This window comes from Myotis brandtii, unplaced genomic scaffold (genome assembly GCF_000412655.1).
Source record: "Myotis brandtii unplaced genomic scaffold, ASM41265v1 scaffold920, whole genome shotgun sequence".
In the NCBI taxonomy this organism is placed as follows: Eukaryota; Metazoa; Chordata; class Mammalia; order Chiroptera; family Vespertilionidae; genus Myotis; species Myotis brandtii.
In genome coordinates, this window is record NW_005371792.1 from 1496681 (window position 1) to 1517772 (window position 21092).

The following is a 21092-nucleotide window of genomic DNA, read 5'->3' on the forward strand; positions in this document are numbered from 1 at the left end:
AGCGAGAGGGAGGGGGGAGGGGGGGGGGGGGGGGGGGTAAGGGGTAATGTGGGTATAAGGACACATATGTAATATCTTAATCAATAAAAATATATATAAAAATGCTTTTATGCAAATATATATATATATTAAAAAAATATTAACCTAGAATTCTATACCCAGTAAAAATATCTTTCAGATATGAAAGCAAAATAAATTTTTTTAAACATATAAACACTGAAAGAATTCATTGCTAGTAGACTTACAGCTAAAAAAAAAGTTTGAGGAAGTCTTTTAGGCAGAAGAAAAATTATACTAGATGTAAATATGGATCTAAACAAAAGAATGAAGATTACTTTAAGCAGTGGTTTTCAACCTTCTGGCCCTTTAAATACAGTTCCTCATGTTGTGACCCAACCATAAAATTATTTTCGTTGCTACTTCATAACTGTAATGTTGCTACTGTTATGAATCATAATGTAAATATCTGATATGCAGGATGGTTTTAGGTGACCCCTGTGAAAGGGTCGTTCAACCACCAAAGGGGTCGCAACCCACAGGTTGAGAATCACTGCTTTAAAGGGTAACTTCAATACTCACACCCTGGACTTCTGTTATCTAACCACATCATGAGTTGGAACATGAGGATGCTCCTGACCCAGCTTCAAGTTTTCTAAAAAATATAAACAGGGGTGTCCCCAAAAATGCATACACATGGATGATTATAAATTCAGTATTTATTAACATTGTTCATTTTCAAAATTTGAAAGATCTACAGAAATGAATAATTGTTTTTATCAATGCCTGTTTCAAAAGGATGACCATTCTGGTCCAGGCACCTTTGATAATACAAAGCTATAGAATCACAAACATCAAGAATCATTTCCTTTGGTATTATTGTGCCCCTAATTTGTCAACTATTGCCAGTTTTGTGCCATAAACTTTATCTTTTATGTGTCCCCATAAAAACAAAATCTAGTGGTACTATAGGATAAATTTTAGTCTGGCTTCACCCATTATTTCAAACCACTTAAACCTGAAAAGGTGTGAAAATTAAGTGAGTTATCAGATGTGGAATTGTGTATACCTTTGGCGGGGACACCCTATATATGACAAGATATGAACAGGAACACAGTGATAAGAACTTGCTACCTGACTGACTAAGGGGAACAGAGCTAGATGCCTGACAATCTGGACCACTCACCTTAAATAAGTTTTCAGTAATGAAGTTACTAAGAGACTAATAAAAGTCTATAGTTTTTGGTGTCTATATTTTAAGTTTTAACTGATACTGCAGATTTGGTTATTTTGGTATAGATCAAGGGTATACAACGTCATTATTGAAACCTTATTTAAGTGTATATTAACTGCACCTTGAGAACTCCTTCAAGGCATAGACCAGACTAATATTTATCAGATTCTCAGAGAATAAAATATACAACAGTTATTTATAATTGAAATAGTTGTTTTTAAAGCTGTTATATGGTACCTTTTACATTAAGATCTTTATTGTACTCAAGTTATTTTTCTACACGAAGACACAGTTGATACAGAATATCCTAATGGAAATGCCATATTTTTTCTAACTAATTTGAAATGCCAACTATATCATATATCAATCACCTATATATGCATTGAAGTTTGGGGGGGGGGTGCTATTTGTTTTATTAGTCTATGTCTCTGTGCATCAATATTATAATATCTGTGTACTAATTAAATGTTTATACAAAGACTTGATGTCTCATAGGGCAAATATTTCAACTTTTCTTCTTAAGTATATCTTGGTTCCTCCTAATATATTGAATTTCTAAATAAATTTTAGAATCATTTTTTAAAGAGTAGATGACGAGGTTATTAGGACCTCAGCTAGATCACATTGGTGTTAACCTGTCTTATTGTGGATTGATACATGCAGAAGTCTCCGGTCTGATGAGCAGGGTTAGTCTAAGAGTAGCATTTTATTCTCCCAACTATAGCAGCAATAGCACACATGGTATTGAAAAGCTGACACTGCTCACCTAGTGGACATCTAGGGATCTGATCTCCTCCTCATTTCCCAGAGTTACTCACACTCCCCTAGCAATAAGGGGAGCATTTTCCACTTGGTCGCCATTAGCTTTGGTTATTGGGGGTGGATCATGGGTATAAACTTCATTACTGAAACCTTATTTAAGTGTATATTAAGTGCCTATTGAGGGCTCCTTCAAGGTGTGGACCAGACTAATATTTATCGTATTCTCAGAGAATAAAATATACAACACTATTTTACTCGTCAGGGTTTCAATCGACTCTTATGGACAGACACCAGGGTTGAATGCTGTATAACTCCATTTTAATACCATGTTGGGGAATTTAGGCAATTTAGTCAACTTTCATCACCTACTATTGAGTGTCTACTTTGCTCTTGGTACAGAACTAAGTGTTGAATATTCAGCAATAAGGAAATACTCATGGATTCTTCTCTCACGGGAAAAAATCCAACATTGAAATATAATAAACAGAAATATAAATATTTAATTTATAATTCTGTTTAAGGCTATGGAGGGGAAATGTGGTTTTATGTGAGAGTAAATAACTAGAAGGAGAATAATACATTTTTCATGTTTAGAGCATTTAATGTACAAATGAAACCTGATTTAACTTGTAACATAACTAGATTTATATAGCAAATTAAAATTTGCTATTTATATAGCAAATTAGTAGTTTTAATAAGTCCACTTATTCATTTATTTCACAGCATCCATGTTTATCCAGATATTGGGCTCACAATAACAACCAAGGCCTTTGAGGAGTTCATTGTTTGTGTGCATCATTAGCAGTACTTCTCATTAAAATAATTGCATACCAAATGAAAACATAATATATCCTTTTTCTTTTTTTTAGATGAGGATAGGCATTCATTCAGGCTCCGTGCTGGCTGGAGTTGTTGGGGTAAGAATGCCACGATATTGCCTGTTTGGAAATAACGTCACTCTGGCAAGCAAATTCGAATCGGGGAGTCACCCTCGGCGCATCAATGTCAGCCCCACCACTTACCAGTAAGTCTTCTGGTTCCGTCCCCTGGTCTTTGACACTGCCTTGGGCTAGCATCCTATCATTTGTAAAACCCTGTTCTTTTTCTTGGTTCTGTCATTACCTAAGATAATATCAGTCTATCTGCCCAGTCTGAAAGATAGCAACTGTGACACAAACTTTTCTACCCACCTGAGAGAGTTCATGGGAAGCCTCACTTAACTGAGAGGTAAATACATTTGTCATTTCCCACAGTCTCTGTTCTTCTGAGGTATACCTGCTTAAAATATATGAGAGCAAAGGTTAAGGGTTAAGGGTAAAGGTTAAGGTTACACTAGAAACTCTAATATTTTCAAAATGTTCCTCAATGTTATGAAAATTAAAGGAATATGATAGAGAAGGTGGTTTGTCTGTTTTTCTTTTGAATATGAATATAAATAAGGACTCTCTCCAGTGAAATATATACTGGGTACAGAGTAAAACTTTAAACTCCATTTCTCATAAAGGTCTTATTTCACAATTCTACTCTTTTTGACAGCTGAATTCATCCTTATTTTGTGCCTGGTAGATGTCATCTCACCCAGTAGATATTAAGTTCAGTGGCCACATCTGTTTGGCTCATTATTATACACCCAGAATTTACCAATGTTTAGCACATCAGAAGCACTCTATAAATATTTACTGAACTAATGAATGAATGCATTAATAAGATGGACTTCTCTAGAATAACAAAACAGTATGACTATCTCATCCCTGTAGACTTTCGCTTTCTGCTAGGCATTGTGTGCAAGCTGTTCAAATAGTCCCATGATTTGGGTAACTTAGAAATTATTGTAAAACTGTAAAGTAGAAATAGTGATCATTGCCTTTTTTAAAAAAGATTTTTTTAATTGATTTTTTTGAGAGAGAGGAAGGGAGAGGTTGCCTCCTGCCACCCCACCTACTAGGATCAAGCCCATAACCCGGGCATGTGCCCTGACCGGTAATCAAACCTGCAATTTTGGGACGAAGCCCAACCAACTGAACCACACAGGCCAGGGTGATCATTGATATTTGTTTTTAACATGGCTACAAAAAACAAACAAACAAAAAACCCTCAAGCAGAAAATCTGAATATATAGGTAACAAAATTTGATTATAATTTAAAAACAACAACAATGGAAACAAAGATAGACACATTGAGATGCCATGTAGAGAAAGTTTCTCTGACTGGCACCAAATCATGTAATTCTTCCTAATGCTTTATAAACCAATTTTTACATTTAGTCTGTCCTCAAACCTTTTCCTTGCTCTTCCCTGTGTTCCTCCCTCCTTTTCTTTTTTCAACAAATGCTTGTTGAGTACCTACTGTATTCCAAGCACTACAATAAGCACTAATGTTATAATAATGAATCTCATAAGTTTGTTCTCTGTCCTTGAGAAGGAGACCACGGACTAAATGTTGGATGTGCCCAAGTAAACAATTAATTAAATAGAATGGGGAGGAGGTCAAGAAACCCTGATTAGAACATTAATGTACGAGAAGGGGTGGACTAAAATGAGGAGGAAGAGATAAAGCTGGTAAGTCAACTTAAGGGGTTTCAACCTAACCCTAAGAGCAGCAAAGGACATTGGAGAGTTTTTGTGGGGTTTTTTTTAGTTTTTTTTTTTGCTCCAAAGTGACTTTTTATTTACTTACTTATTTACTTCTTTTATTTTTTCATCACTATTTATCCACACTATGCCCTCCTCCACTTCCACCCTGCATTCACCACACTGTTGACCATGTCCATGACTTCCCTTTTTTTCTTTTTTGCTCAATCCCTCCACACCCTCCCAATGCCCTTCCCCCTCCACTCCTCCTCCTCCCCCACAGACACACCAGAGCTGTCTGCCTGCTCTCTATCTATGAGTCTGTCTCTATTTTGATTCGTAGTTAGTTTGTCCATTAGAATCCACATATGAGTGAAATCATATGGTGCTTGTCTTTCTCTGGCTGGCTTATTTCACTTAGCATAATGAAGTGTTTTAAGCAAAGGAGTGACTTGGCCATATTTGTACTTTAAAAAAATCACTAAAGTTACAGAAAGAACAGATTAGGAGGAGGGGAGGAGTAGTAATCTAGTGATTGAGAGGAGTCACCATATCCCCATTTCCTTGATTACTGAGATCTAAGAGCCCCAGCATTTGCTTTCAACTTGTCTTGCCGTGTTTCCGAAGAGTGGTTGGGTTCAATGACTGAACATCCGCTTTTATCTGGGATGCCATTAAAAACACGCTGGCCCCTGGTTAAGTTTCTAGCAAATTACATATGGCTATGTGATTTTAGTAATTGGGTTTTCATATTCTGGATCGTTTTGTGCTTAAGTATTTTCTGTTTGTTCCGTCTACCCAAGTCTATACAGTCCAGCTGTAAAATTGTTAGATTCCACATGGCACAGGTGGTTTATGAACCTACACGAGGATGCTCACAGGGAAGTGCCACGATTGACTCCTGAGGGACATTCTCTATCAGGAGAAAAAATTGCACTTTCTTAGAGCACATACGAATATGTGAAATAAAACTGGAAATTTCAAGCTCTCACGAGCTTAAAACTTGGTTTTATTTCCTGAATCAAATTTGTAGAATATCCAATATAGTCTTGTCATCTTGGAATCTTCAGAGAGGTTTATACTGAATTTATTTTTAGTAAGACTATATGATTATCATAAATTTTGAGAGAGTGAATTATTTGGTTATTATGATAAATTGAAATAATTTTCTGAATGATTTATTTCAAATACATTTTGCCCAAAATATTTAAGTAGTAAATATTAATACTTTATTATATTTGTTCCAGTTATTATTTAATAAGAATAAATAAAACATTTCCTTTGGATTTTCCTCCCTTTCATTGTGACAAATAACCTAGTAAATTTGGTGTATTTCAAAGTCTAGTGTTTTATACATGAACTTTCTCATACACACACACACACACACATACACACACACACATATATATATTACCTGTTTTAATTTGTGTAGGTGATATGTCACTGTATGAACCTTTCTCTAACTTTTTTAAATTTCATATTTTAAGATTTATCCATATGGAGACATGTACCTGTAGCTCAACATTTTAATTACTATATTATTCCAGTGTATGACTATGCCATATTTTAATTTTACTCACGTATTCCTCTATTAATGAACACAAGGTTTTTAAAAATAATTTTTAATTATTAAAAAGTATGTTCCCATGAACATTACTTACCTGTTATTATATAAGTTTGCTACTTTACTTTCAGATGATATAAATAATTGAGTTTCCTATAGGTCATTAGAATTGAAATGATGAGCTGTTGTTTATTTCAAAATTAATTTGGATATAAGGAATGAAGATTTTAAAATCAGGGCCATAACTTTTATATGAATGGCCTTCATTTTTCCAATAATGAACAAGGACCATTTCCTCTTCACCTAGAGCACTTTATTGCTGGACAAAAAGAAATATTTAATGACTTTTGAATTTTCCATGTTTGATGTTTTCATTTCTGTTCAATAAATGTGATGTTTACTCATCTTTGTCTCCACTCATCCGAATTTAAAAATAATGCACACATTACAAATAATTGTCTTTTAGCATCAAGCTACTGATCTGTGAAACTGAAATAATTGCTTATGTTAAGGACAGTTTCAGCAAACTTGGAAATGGCATGAATAATCGAATGATTTGCCTGAGCAAATCATTACTTGTATGTCCTTGTTATTACAAGCTAAAAATGTAGAAAGACTCTTTAATTACTTTGATATGAAATTTTCCTTACACTTAAAGATTTTTGTTTTTCTCATTTTATAGTTGATCTATTTCTGAACTCTTCAGAATGCCTATCTTTCGTTCACTGTGGAAGGCCCCTTCTGTTAAAACCAAGTTGCCTTCTGACCACTGCAGTATAGACAGCTCACCACATCAGAGGATGTACAGTGGAGAAGGATGAGGTAGTGGATAAGTACACAAGCTCCAGAAGCAGAGTGCCTCGGATGGAATCCAGGCTTTAAGACTTAGTGCCTATGAAATATAACAACTTAACTTAGTATTAAATATGATGTTTATAAATCTCCTAATACTTGGAACACAGTAGACATCCATTTATTGCATCATCCTGTTCTTTTCCGGAGGATGAGGCCCAAAAATCAGGATTTTCAAAAGATTCCCAGGTGATTCTAATGTGCAGCCAAGGTTGAGAACCACTGCTTTAACCTGTTTGTTTACCTCTTCCAGCTTTTAGAGGCCACCTGCATTCCCTTTTCACAGTTTCCTTTCTGTACAACTGAAACCTATATAATTGTATTAACCAGTGTCACCCCAATAAATTAAATTTAAAAAGAAAGAAAAATAATAAAGCCAATAGTAAAGCATTTCTCTGACACTGTTCACATCTCTTTTTCTGACTCTTTTTCCTTCTTATCTGCTTTTAAATTCCCTGTGATTATATTGGGTCCATTGGATAATCCAGGGTAATTAGCAACCTAATCCAGCTGATTAGCAACCTAATTCATCTTTGCTAACAGGTTCCAGGGATTCTGAAATAGAGTTGTTTTAGCCAAGGTTGAGAACCACTGTTTTAGGGGGTGGGATGTTATTCTGCTCACAACAAGGGAAAATCTGAGGGGGAAGATCTGCCTGGGGCTGTGGTACAGCCCTACTTATGCTTTGCACTTAGCCACTCCCCTATCCTGCCCCACGGTATGTCCTCTGATCGGGCGAGCTGTTTATATTGCAGTGGTCAGAAGCAACTGGGTTTCAACAGAAGATGGGTTTTTCACAGTGAATGAAAAATAGGCATTCTGAAGAGTCCAGAAATAGATCAACTATAAAATGAGAAAAGCAAGCTTGTGAGTTTAACATACTTTTTAATGTATCAATTATGTAAAAAGAAAAAAAAATCTGAGAAAGAAAAGAACTTTTGCACGATGAATGCCCTGGCTTCTAGAGGATTTTTTCAGGAACTAAAGGAATAGATTCCTGAAAAGGGAAACCGGCTTTAGGACTGTCCTGGTCATTCATGCTGCTATTACAAAGTACTGTAGACTGTGTGCTAATGGACCACAGAAATCTTTTCTTACAGTTGTGGAGGCTGGAAAGTGGAGGTCATGGTGCCAGCAGGGTCAGGTCCTGCAGGGAGCCCTCTTTGTATCCTCAGAGGAGAGAGGGAGAGAAAGCAAGCTCTCTAATGACTCTTATAAATGAGCACTAATTCGCAACAGCATGGGTGGAACTGGAGAGCATTATGCTAAGCGAAATAAGCCAGTCAGAGAAAGATAAATATCACATGATCTCACTCATTTATGGAAAACAGTGAATAACATAAACTGATGAATAAAAACAGATCCAGAGACAGAGAAGCATCTTTCAGACTGTCAAACCTCAGAGGGAAGGTAGGGGAGGGTGGCGGTATTGGGGAGAGATCAACCAAAGGACTTGTATGCTTGGATATGAGCCTAACCAATGGACACAAACACCAGGGGGGTGAGGGCATGAGTGGGTAGTTGGGGGGCAATGGGGAGATAAGGACACATATGTAATACCTTAATCAATAAAAAAATTTGAAGAAAACAAAACAAAACAAAAGAGCACTAATTCTATTCATGAGAGCCCCACCTTCATGGCTTCCTCTCATTGTTCTCATTGTAACTTGCACCCAAAAGCCCCACCTTCTAATGCCATCACATTGGGGGGTAGGGTTTCAACCGATGAGTTTTGAGAGGATACAAACATTAAGTTCATAACAATGACTAAATTACATTTCTATATTTAAGAATCAGTAGAGCTTGCCAGTGTAGCTCAGTGGTTTAGCGTCGAGCTATGAACCAGGAGGTCACAGTTAGATTCCCGGTCAGGGCACATGCCTGGGTTGTGTGCTTGATCCCCAGTGTGGGGCATGCAGAAGGCAGCCAATCTATGATTCTCTCTCATCATTGATGTTTCTTTTTTTTTTTTTAATTAAATCTTTATTGTTCAGGTTACATTTGTTCCTCTTTTTTTCCCCCCCCATAACTCCCCTCCTCCCAGTTCCCGCCCCACCCTCCGCCCTCACTCCCACCCACTGCCCCGCCAAGAATAGTCAGTCCATTCCCTTTCTATGTCCCTGATTCATTATAATCACCAGTTCATTCTGTACATCAGATTATTTATTCACTTGATTCTTAGATTCACTTGTTGATAGATGCATGTTTGTTGTTCACAATTTGTATCTTTACCTTTTTCTTCTTCCTCTTCTTAAAGGATACCTTTCAGCATTTCGTATAATACTGGTTTAGTGGTGATGAACTCCTTTAGCTTTTCCTTATCTGTGAAGCTCTTTATCTGACCTTCAATTCTGAATGATAGCTTTGCTGGATAAAGTATTCTTGGTTGTAGGTTCTTGGTATTCATCACTTTGAATATTTCTTGCCATTCCCTTCTGGCCTGCAAAGTTTCTGTTGAGAAATCAGCTGACAGTCGTATGGGTATTCCCTTGTAGGTAATTGAGTCTCTTTCTCTTGCTGCTTTTAAGATTCTCTCTTTGTCTTTTGCTCTTGGCATTTTAATTATGATGTGTCTTGGTGTGGTCCTCTTTGGATTCCTTTTGTTTGGGGTTCTCTGCGCTTCTTGGACCTGTAAGTCCATTTCTTTCACCAGGTGGGGGAAGTTTTCTGCCATTATTTCTTCAAATAGGTTTTCAATATCTTGCTGTCTCTCATCTTCTGGCACCCCTATTATTCTGATGTTGGTACGCTTGAAGCTGTCCCAGAGGCTCCTTACACTATCTTCATATTTTCGGATTCTTTTTTCATTTTGCTTTTCCGGTTGGGTGTTTTTTGCTTCTTCGCATTTCAAATCTTTGACTTGATTCTTGCGCTCCTCTGGTCTGCTATTGGGTGTCTGTATAATATTCTTTATTTCAGTCCGTGTATGCTTAATTTCTAGTTGGTTCTTTATCATAGCATCGAGGGTCTCATTAGTTTTCGTGAGTCTCTCCTCAAGTTTATTGGCAGCTTCTAGCACATTTTTGCAAGCCCTCAAAATTGCGATTTTTAGCTCTATATCCTCCATTTCTGTCATGTTTTTTTGTCTCCGCATTTTTTATGCTTTCTTGGTGCACCCCCTAGTGGTCTTTGTGCGCAGTCTTGTTCTAGTTGAGCCTTGATTGTTGTAGTTAATACTAGAGGGATTTGACCACCAGGCCGACTGGCTGTGTGAATCAGCTGTGTCTGCCTCGGAAAACTTCTGTCCTCTGGGGAGGTGCTAATCTAGCCTTTGCCTGAGGCGATCCGGCAAATGGCTCTGCGCAGGGCTTGGGCGGGGCGGGCTCAACAGGGCGGGCGGAGGGAGCCGTTATGGTGCCCTCAGTCCTGTTCCCAGAGGCTCTGCTTCTCAGAACCCCCGGAACCGCTGCAAACCTCGGAGGGAAAGCTGCCTTCCAACTGATGCCAGACACTCCCGCTTCTCCCGTTTGGGTCCGAGTCCCCAGCGATTCGCCCGTATCTGGAGCTCAGAGTCTGAGACTCCCCCCTGACCGAAAACGACAACCGCGCTCTCAGCCACCAGCCCGCTTTGCGCGCGCACCTCCGCACCTGAGTATTTTCCACACTGCGCCTCCTCTGAGCCTCGGTGTGCTGATGTTTTTCCTTCTAGTTGAAGAGTCTCTCCTCAGCCAGCCTTCCTGCGGTTCTGGGTGATGTCCGTTCCGTCTTTTAGTTGTATTTTTGAAGTGGTTGTTTGCGGCAGCAGTCTGCGGTGTTTACCTATGCCGCCATCTTGGTCTCCGTCCCATTGATGTTTCTATCTCTCCCTCTTCCTTCCTCTCTGAAATCAATAATATATATATTTAAGCAGTAGAGTCCTTGGCTTGAGGAAGAGATTTAGGAGCAGTCCTGAAAAACATGGAATTTTTACAAAGCTGACTGCAGTCTCCTCACTTTGCAACCTGCCCTCAGATGTAGCTACCCCATATAATCTCTTAAAAAGCTGGGCATCCAATAAGTTGTAATAATTAGCTTACAGCTATCTTTAGACAACAAGAACCAAGCTTAAAATTCCCAAACAACATTGTTTGTGCTTGAGTTTGGTATATAAATTCCTAGCCTAGGAATCGGGAGAACTGAATCTCAACTTGATTCAGATATTAACTTGCTGTGAAATTTTTGGCAAACCAGTTAATGTTTCTGAGCTTGGTCTCCTCATATCTACAATGAGGAAGACCAAGATGATCTCTAACATATCTTTTACCTCTAAAATGTCATGATAGCAATAGCAGACATTTATTGAATTACTTATTTTCTCTAAGCAATTTCTCCTCATTACATTTACCATATTTTTTCGTGTATAAGATGCTATTTTTTTCTAAAATCCTTAGACTGAAAATCAAGGGGCATCTTATACACAGGAGTCAGCTGCGCGGGTGCATAGCTGCCCATACCTTGTCCAACAGGCTTCCTCCAATCACAAGCTTTATTGTTACTGACGTCAGCTGATGTTGTAATTGGAGGTGGAGGTGGGAGTGCATAAATGCAACAGGGACCAGAGTGTTCTGAGCCCATAAAGATGTCAAAAAATAAAAAGATAAACACCAGTAAGTGATTGTCTTACTCTGCAAACTTCAAACTGAATGTAATCACCTATGCAAAAGAGCATGGAAATAGAGCTGCAGAGAGACAATTTGGACTTCCTCCCACTGAGTGTATGATCAGAAAGTGGAGAAAACAGAAGAAAAACTCCTTAAGATGCCAAAAAAGAAGAAGTCCTTACGAGGAAAACCAGCAAAATGTTTAAAATATTGATTTTTTAATTTTGGGTTGGAAAAGTGGGGGGCATCTTATACATGGAAAAATACAGTAATCTTCACAGCCAATCTGTGCGTTTAAGGTTGTTGTTATTTTTATTTTTCAGAGAAGAAACTGAGACTTAGGAAGGTTAAATAAGCCAGCAATAACACACAGCTAAATAAGGGTGTGAGTCAGAATTTAAATTCATAGCTGCCTTACTCTACTAGAGCCTGAGTTCTTGTCCATTGCCAAACTGACTTTGGAGTCCATAACTAATGGAAAAGAACAATAATTCCGAATATAACTTGCCGGGTTGTGAGGGTTTCCTCTGTGAGAGAATGGTGAAGAGCGTCAACCTGTGAACTGAAGGGTCCCAGGTTCGATTCCGGTCAAGGGCACATGTCCAGGTTGTGGGCTCAATCCTTAGTAGGGAATGTGCAAGAGGCAGCCAATCAATGATTCTCTCTCATCATTAATGTTTCTATCTCTCTCTTCCTCTTCCTCTCTGAAACTAATAAAATATATATTGTTTTTAAAAAAGAGAGAGCAGTAAGGAGCAAGCGGGATCAGAGCAAGGGAGATTCTGTTCTGTTCATCTGCTTGCAGGGCATTTGGTCCTTTCAAAACATCCTTGGAGACATTTGGTCCAACCACGTCATCTACCGACCCCATGTACAATTGCCAGAAAGGTTATAGTTGGCAAACCAGCCACGATACAATTATTGGACTAATAAAACATGATCGTATTTTTAGTGTATTAATCCTGTAAACTAAAAGTATCAATAGAGGTTATGGGCTTGAACCCAGGGACATTTTCTAAGCCTGGGAGTTTTTTACAGGACCAAATTTCCACTAATCTTCTTTCCCGACTCTGAATATATAAAAATGCCAGGTTTTACTTTTCATTCTCAGGGTAATAAAGAGGAGGTGTATTCTTCCTAAAATATTTTCCTGGTGTCTTCATATTTCTAACCACATCAGTATCTGTAACTCTGAATCCAAACATGTGGGTATATATGAACAAAGCTTCAAAAAACAGAGGCTTCCAAGTTAAACAGAAAACTGTCTTGCTATGCAGGATTTTACTCTATAGGCAATATGGAGGAATGCATCTTTCTAGTATATTGAGATATGCATGGAATAATTAAAGAAAGGTGAAGTAATGTGGGTATATTCTTTGCACGTAAAAGTTAGTTATTAATACTAGTTAAAAGCAATAGCTGGAAAATCTGCTTCTATCCCTTTGTCAATATAATTATGGTACACTATAGGCCCGGTGCACGAATTCGTGAACTGGTGGGGTCCCTCGGCCTGGCCGGCGATCCGGGCCAATCAGGGCCATCTCGCCCAGTCCCAATAGTCTGGACCCCAGTAGCAAGCTAACCTACTGGTTGGAGTGTGTGCCCCCTGGTGGTCAGTGCATGTCATAGTGACTGGTCGAGCAGTCGACCAAATGGTTGACCAATCGGTCAGACATTTAGCATATTAGACTTTTATATACTAGTATATAGATGACTGAGATACTATATTGTAAATACTCCTCTTCCTACTTAATGTGGAAAAGACATCCAACAAACTTCAGGAAATTTCTGTCTAGTAGTTCACCTCTAGCCTTCTGTCTTTTAAAAAATCAAAATGCTCATCTGCACTAGTGACTTGATATTTAAAGAAAATAAAAAGTATTTGGGCTGATTACAAGGCGGTCCTGTTGGTCCTTTACGTGACTTTATTGATCTTCTTATGGTTTGTAGAAGCACCAAAACAGTAAACATATTTTACAAAAGAAAAATAATCAGTAAAGACAAATGACTTCATAATTTTCTGAAAAGGAAAACTTGAGCTGTGCCTCAAGTTATATTTTCATTTTTCCAATTACAGATGGCAACATTAATATTATCCTTCTAACTGTGCCAATAAAAGTTCCATCTAGCAAAATTGAATGAGATATTTCACTCATTTAGACATTTTTATTTTTTCTTTCTTTCTTTGTCTCCCTGCTGATTCAAATATCATTTTCCCCCAGAAAAATATAATTTTAAATATTGGAAATCATAAGCCTTCCTAATTTGAAAACATAAATCTGGCCTAGTTTTTGACCTGTAGAATATCCCCCCTCAGTCATTCTATGTATTCACTAGCACCTTTAAGGTCATAATGGTGAAGTATTTGAGGATCAGAATACAATGTTGTGGTTCTTTTTATAGTAAAAATTGTACATACGTACCCATTTGTTCACTTCTATAGGACTTAAAGTAGTTGTCAGAATTAATGCAAAAATAAATAAATACTGGCACTTTTTAATAGCTTTTTTTATTATTTCAGAGCTAGGAAATGAAACAGAGTCTGACAATGTTGACTTTTTCTTCTTCATGGTTTGGTTGATTATTTGGCATATGATTATTTGGTCCATATGATTAGCCCAGAGGTTGAATGTAGAGTATTTCTGATTCTGTATTAGGGCACATTCCTTACTATGTATGAAGGCTGTTTCTTTTTCCCCATGACAGTAATGCTAGAAAGTAAATTACCCAGTTTAGTTTTCATAATTTAAAGGCACTGATCTGATTCTTATCAATAGTTCTTATATAGGAAACATCTATTAATTGCACACACAAAAAATGAATTTTTATGAAGTATAAATAGCTCTTTTGTTGGCCATAAATATTTTTATAAATAATGCCAAGTTCAACAAAATTCCCCTCATTATCTAAATTACTGTAAAGTGAAAATTTACTAAGATAATTGAGGGTAATCTAAAGCAAGAGGGAAAACCAACCCACATTTTCTTTTCTCTTTCTCCTTTAAAAACGGCACCATTTCAGGTGACCTGGAGGACAGTGTTTATTTTGCAACTAACAAATGATAAAAGACACTTTCTGAATTTTTTAGATGTTCCAATTTTAGCTAAAAAGGCCAAGTAGAAAAGTAACTTTTAGACACTTATTGGCTATGGAACCAATTAAAGTATTTGATTTACAAATCCAGGGTAGAAGAGAGATAAACTAGTATTGTTGAAGTGTTGGGGTGTTGTGTAGCATTTAAGGGAGTCTTAGGGTTAGCGTGTTCATGAGTTTCCTGACACATGCTGTGTGCTTACTCGCATGTGTACTCTATGGAAAGACATTTCTTCTGATGCTTTCAGTAGATTTCCAAAGTGACCCATAATTCAGAAAACATTACAAATTGCTCCTGGCTAATTAAATAAGTGAATGACCAATAAAAGACATCAGGAGACGGTATCTCACACTACCGCTCTGCCACCAATTAGTTTCTGACCCTACATAAGTCACATGAGTAATATCCTCTGCTTCCCAGGAGGTAGAAAACAATTGGGTCTAGATTTCTTTACAAAAAGTTTACCCTAAATCCTGGAGTAGAAAAAAGGACATCAATGGAAAAGCAATGAAATCTGAATAGAATCTGTAACTTACATAATAATAATATACTTTTATTAATTTCTTAGTTTTGACAAGTATACCAGGTTATGTAGAAGGTTTATATGAGGGAAAACCAAGTTAAGAATTTAGGAGAACTCAGCTGTATATAGTATCCTTGCAATGCTTCTGTAAATATGAAATTATTTCAAAATAAAAAGTTTATTTAAAAGATTATTACAGCTCTAGCCAGTTTGGCTCAGTGGATAGAGTGTCAACCTGCTGACTGAAGGTTCCTGGGTTCTATTCCAGTCAAAGGCACTTACCTAGGTTGCAGGCTCAATCCCTGGCCCTGGTCAGGGTGCGTGCAGAAGGCAACCAATCGATGTGTCTCTCTCTCCATCTCTTTTCTTTCTTTCCACTCCCTCTAAAAATCAATGGAAAAATATCCTTGGGTGAGGACTAACAACACAAAAGGTTATTGCAGTTCTAACATCGAGTGAGATTGAGAATTTATTTTCAGCTTAGATATTAGTGGGCCTTACATGCTATTGGAGACCCATTGAATGTTTTTGAGTCTGGAAACAGCATGATGAAAGGAAAACATAATCGGAGGTGATGTTCCACATGGAGCAGAATAAGGAAAATTGGAGGAAATAGGACTGTTAAGAAGAGACAGTGTTATTCCAGGCCTGAGGTATGGTCATGAACTAGAACTGTGGCAGTGGAAACAGAAGGAAAACCAATAAAGTACGAACAACATTAAAGAAATAATTACAGCCCAGCCAGCGTGGCTCAGTGATTGAGCATCGACCAGGAGGTCACAGTTGGATTCCCAGATAGGGCAGGTTGTGGGCTCCTCCCCACTATGGGGCATGCAGGAGGCAGCCGGTCAATCAATGATTCTCTCTCATCATTGATGTTTCTCTCTCTCTCTCCCTTTTCCTTCCTCTCTGAAATCAATAAAAATATATTTTTAAAAAAGGAAACAATTACGGGGCCAATTGGGCAAAAAAATATATACATTCTACTTATTTTGTGGTCAGTGCTGAGCCTTAAAACTGGAAAGCCATTTTTCTATTGTTACTCATTTTTAAAAAAAAAAATCCCTTATGCCTTTTTCTTTCAAAATTCTTGCTTTGGGGTTAACATGTAATCAGACTTCTAAACCAATTTTTCTTTCTTCCTTTTTCTCATATATGTGTATTGTTTTTTAAAGGAATTAGAAAAAGTTTATATCATTATAATTGATATAAATTACATCATTTATATAATTATATATGACAACATATCATATATTATATTGGATTTGTTATTGTATTGTTACATTAAGTAAATAGGTATGTTTCAATTTCCCTCAAAACAAAGCAATGCACCATCCAGTAAAAAAGGTCATGAATTACATTATGAGAATGCTTTTTTTAAATCCTCACCCAAGGATATGTTTTTATTTTATTATTTTAGGGGGAGAGAGAGAGAGAGAGAGAGAGAGAGAGAGAGAGAGAGAGAGAAAGAGAGAGAGAGAGAGAAACATTGAAGTGAGAGAAACATCGATCAGTTGCCTCCCTTATGCACCTCTACCAGGGATCGAAACTCCAACCTAGGCATGTGCCCTGACCAGGAATCGAACCTGCAACCTTGTGGTGTACAGGATGATAATCCAACCAACTGAGCCACCCAGTCAGGACAGAGTACATTTCACTATCAAATAAAATAGAGTAATTTTGGAGAAGTCATTTTTCAACTAGAGCATTGAAAGTGGTCTCAATTGGAACTTAATATAATTTTAATTTTAAAAATAGTAAATTACAGTTGACATTCAGTATTGGTTTCAGGTGTACAGCACAGTGGTTAGACATTTATACGACTTACTAAGTGATCCCCTTGATAGAGACTAAATACTTTATCAGTCAGCCCCTCTCACTGTTCTTTTGTGTGTAATGCTCTGTGCACTTGGAGAAATTTCTGCTCTAAATGCTACGCTCTAGAATCATTTTCATCTCTGATTAAAGATTCTCATGCATTCGTCACCCACTACTGAATCAGAATTGCTCTATAATCAGTTTTTATGATATTGGCCAACAGAGCAGTGTTTTCTCTGGAGATCTTACTTGAGATGTTTTCAGATTTGCAAGTCTAAAACTAAAGTAAATTCTAAACCCCACTAAATGTTAGAGCTGTAAATAATCTTTAAAATAAATTAGATCAAAATGTTAGTTGACTTTATCAGTGACATGAGCTGATTTGCTATTATGCCACCTGTATAGGCTGGCAGGGTGACCCTAAAATGTAAGAGACCAAATTTACAGAGTTTACCCTCTAACCTCTTCACCTGTCTCATCCCAATTTAATAACTTACCATAGTTGTTCGCCACAAAAATTAGTATTCCCGAGAAACATCCCATCAAGGGAATTTATAACGAGTGTGTGCTGTAAACATTGTGCAAGAAGAAGTAAAAAGTTTTTTTTTTCTGAAGGGAAAAGAGTTTGCCTTTCGTTTTCTAGCCCCTAAATATTTCTTCAGGCTGACATGCCTTCTTTGCACTGGAGTCATTACAACTCCGTGTGTTCTCTGTACAGTGTACCTAGGCTAATTCCGCTGCTGTTGGTTCAGGAACACCTAAACTATAGAACACGGAATTTCCTAAAATTGACTCTGCTCCTGATTTTATTTATTTATATTCAAATTAATGAAGGATCGTCCATTTCCAAAAATAAATGGGCTTCTTTCCTTCCTTTTTACTCCGCCCTTTGTCTTTTATGCAGAAAGGCCAGCATGATGATGAACTTGTTTATAAGAAAGAATTTTGGTTCGAGTAGTGAAAATATGTGAGGCATTATTTAATTTACAAGAACTGATTATAGGTATCTTTTATAAGCTCTCATCTGTCATCTCTTTTTTAAGTTCTGGCTGTTGACATGTAAAAATTTTGAGTGATTGTTTTAAATTTCAAATCTGTGTGGTATTTAGTCTGTTGAGTGGAGTTTTGAGGCTGATAAAGGTCAAAATTGAAAGTTAGCCACAGAAACCAATGGTGCAAAATCATTTTTAGCTATTCAGCATTCCAAAATTCAAGAATTTCAGAGGCATTAGTTTTGACACTGAAATGGGAAACGCACGCCAGAACGTGCACTCCAGCAAACCCCAGGCATGCAGACTGTGGACTCGGCAGTAAGCATGCTTTGCCATTAATATTAACTCAGGGCGTTGCAGACAGAAATGAGCCAGGGTGTCACCGTAGTGCCGCTGAGGCATTTTGCCTTAAACTTTTCAGGATACATATAGGGAAAGTATCTCTTTTTGAAAACATGTGTTAACTTGAATTTTCAAACCTACCAAGTGACAATCATAAAATTGCCACCAAATCTGCAACTTAAAATTTGCATAAGTTTTGTAACCTTAAAATGCATAAAAATTTGGTGAGATCCTTCTCTTTTACTTCATAGTGAGCTCGATTCTTACTTTTCTTATCTGGATGGGAGTTTTATTTCCAGGGAATGAGTCACTGAATTTCATGGGATTTTATGCTGCCTAGCTGACTCATAACTATCATTTCATGGGGCTTATCTTCAAACTGCATCAGGTGTTGGAGCAGTGAAGCACAGAGCAGAAACACAGAGCAGAATAGTTCTCTCCACTCAGGTGGGAAGAAGAAGGAGCATAGAAAAAAATGAAGGAATTACAGAACACTTAGAAAACACAAGGAATCTTCATCTTTTAAAATTTTTCACAACTGTCATCATTCTCCAACACTCAAAGACATAGTAGCTAATGCCATTATAGCGTCCAAATGCATTCCTTAGCAAAAATGCATTCAGATGAATAATTAGCAACAAAGACTTCTAATTTACCACAGCACATTGACCACCTGAATTTTTCATTCATCTCTTCTGAAACAATAGTAAGCTGGTAGTGAAGACAGAAAAGAAATGCAGCCCTCCTCCAGCATGCACATACAATGGTCAGGGGAAACCCACCATGCCGCAAAATCTTGCCACACATAAAACTTCCAAACAAATTTCAATGCCTCACACTTAGAGACTTTCAAGTATATTAGTCATTTGTTGAGTGCCTTTAACATGAAAGAGGAAGATCAAAATAAACAAGCAGACAACACCCCATCCCACCAAAAGACAACAACAAAAATTGGTTGTTGGAGAAAAAGGGGAAATGGGCGCTCAAGAGCCCAGTGAGTCAGAGCAGCTCCCTTTCTGCAGCGGTGAGGGAGCAGACCCACCAACCTCCATGGCACCCCGCGCCCCTCCCATGCTTGGGGGACATTCATTGATCCAAAGCAGCAGCGAATTTTCATCTCGAAAATCAATTTGTAGAAAAACTCTGCTGCCAGGAGGAAGGGTGACAGGCAGGTAAACTAGGATTTGTGTGGCTTCCAAATACTCACTAAACATGTGGCTGAAACTCCCTGGTTGTCCGTCAACCAGCTGGGGATTACGGCTGGGGATTAATTTAGATTTATGAAGAATGTAAGCTTCCATATCAGTCCCGAGTTGCTGAAGAAATGGATTGTTAGGCCGAGCTGGAAAGCCAGCCCAGGGACTTGGACTTACTCTAACATTTTAGAGGGGATCAGAGGCTATACGGTGACCGGTGTCTAAATCCCTAAACCCCGCATACACATTTGATCATTTGTTCACACCGTGACTCATATCACCACCAGGCAAGCTGTGTGAAACGCCTCCCCTGACCTCCTGCACAGCCCACCAGTAACTCATTCAGAGCGTCCTATTGGAAATCATCTGGATATCGCCCTTCAGTGTTCATAGCTATAAAGGCTGCTAAACCCTGGATATCACAGGAGCTTGGGCCCATTCATCCTTGCGTGCTATCCTTTTTATTATTGAAAGGTAACACTGTATTTAGTTATTGATATCAAAATGTTTACTTGGAAGAGAATAAGACCTGATGAAACCTTGTTGTCTGTGATTTTGGGGCGCAGTATATAGGAGATGTATTTAAATTGTGAGAAGATTGATTTATTATGAAGAGCTTCCTCCCAGCCAAAGTGCAGTGAATTATTTTAAACTCATGGCATCCAAAGCAGTGCCTGTCCCCTTCTTTTAGTCATTTACAAGTACTTTCATAGATGTAACCCAGTTTATTTTTCAGTGTCAGAATATTCCAATTATAGCAAAATATCAAGACCTTGGTGAAACAAACCAACCATGGAAGAGAGAAACTAGAGGGCTTAAAATATGAGGCAGGGGTGGGGGTTGGGAAGGGAATGATTATCTGGGAACTTATATGTACACTAGAGGCCCGATGCATGAAATTCGTGTACGAGTAGGCCTTCCATCCCCCGGCTGCTGGCACCGGCTTCCTTCTGGCACCTGGGACCCTCCCTCACAGCCCCAGCTTCGTCTGGAAGGTCATCAGGAAGGACATCCAGTCTAATTAGCATATTATGCTTTTATTATTATAGATATGCATAACTCATGGACACAGGCAATAGAGTGATGAAGGCTTGGGAGGGGGGCACGGGGTGAAGGGCGTCGATGGAAAAACACAAACAAACAAAGGGGACAATAAAGATAAGTTAAAAATATATATCGGGAGAGAGGGATGTAGCTCTCTCTTATTTGTTGATTATGGGTCCTTAAGGAAACTTGAAAAGATTGAGCTTATGGTCTATTTTATACTCGGTGGAAGTGAACTTCATTGCTCTGCTTCTTGTCTTTTGTACTAAGATCCACAGCCATCATTTCTTCTTTTTTCCTACGGAATTTCCTCCTTTGAATTGTATCATGTGGGCTACCATATGCTGTCTTGTATTGCTAATTTGTTTCTATCAGTATTTCTTGTCTTAAATTTTATATTAACTCATTCTGGGCATCCACACTTACCCCTCTCCTTTCAGAGTACAATTTTAGCATGCAACAGGCACTCAACAAGTGTCTATTGATGGATGGATATCACTGATTGATACCCACATGTTGCACAT

General features: G+C 37.9%; 1 protein-coding gene across 1 annotated transcript in view; it reads left to right on the top strand.

The window, feature by feature from the left end:
- Positions 1-21092, top strand: part of GUCY1A2 (guanylate cyclase 1, soluble, alpha 2) — a 296176-nt gene that overhangs the window by 267022 nt on the left and 8062 nt on the right. The window contains exon 9 of the mRNA XM_014532888.1: positions 2863-3017. Coding sequence (XP_014388374.1) covers positions 2863-3017 — 155 coding nt within the window. The remainder of the gene's footprint in view (positions 1-2862; positions 3018-21092) is intronic.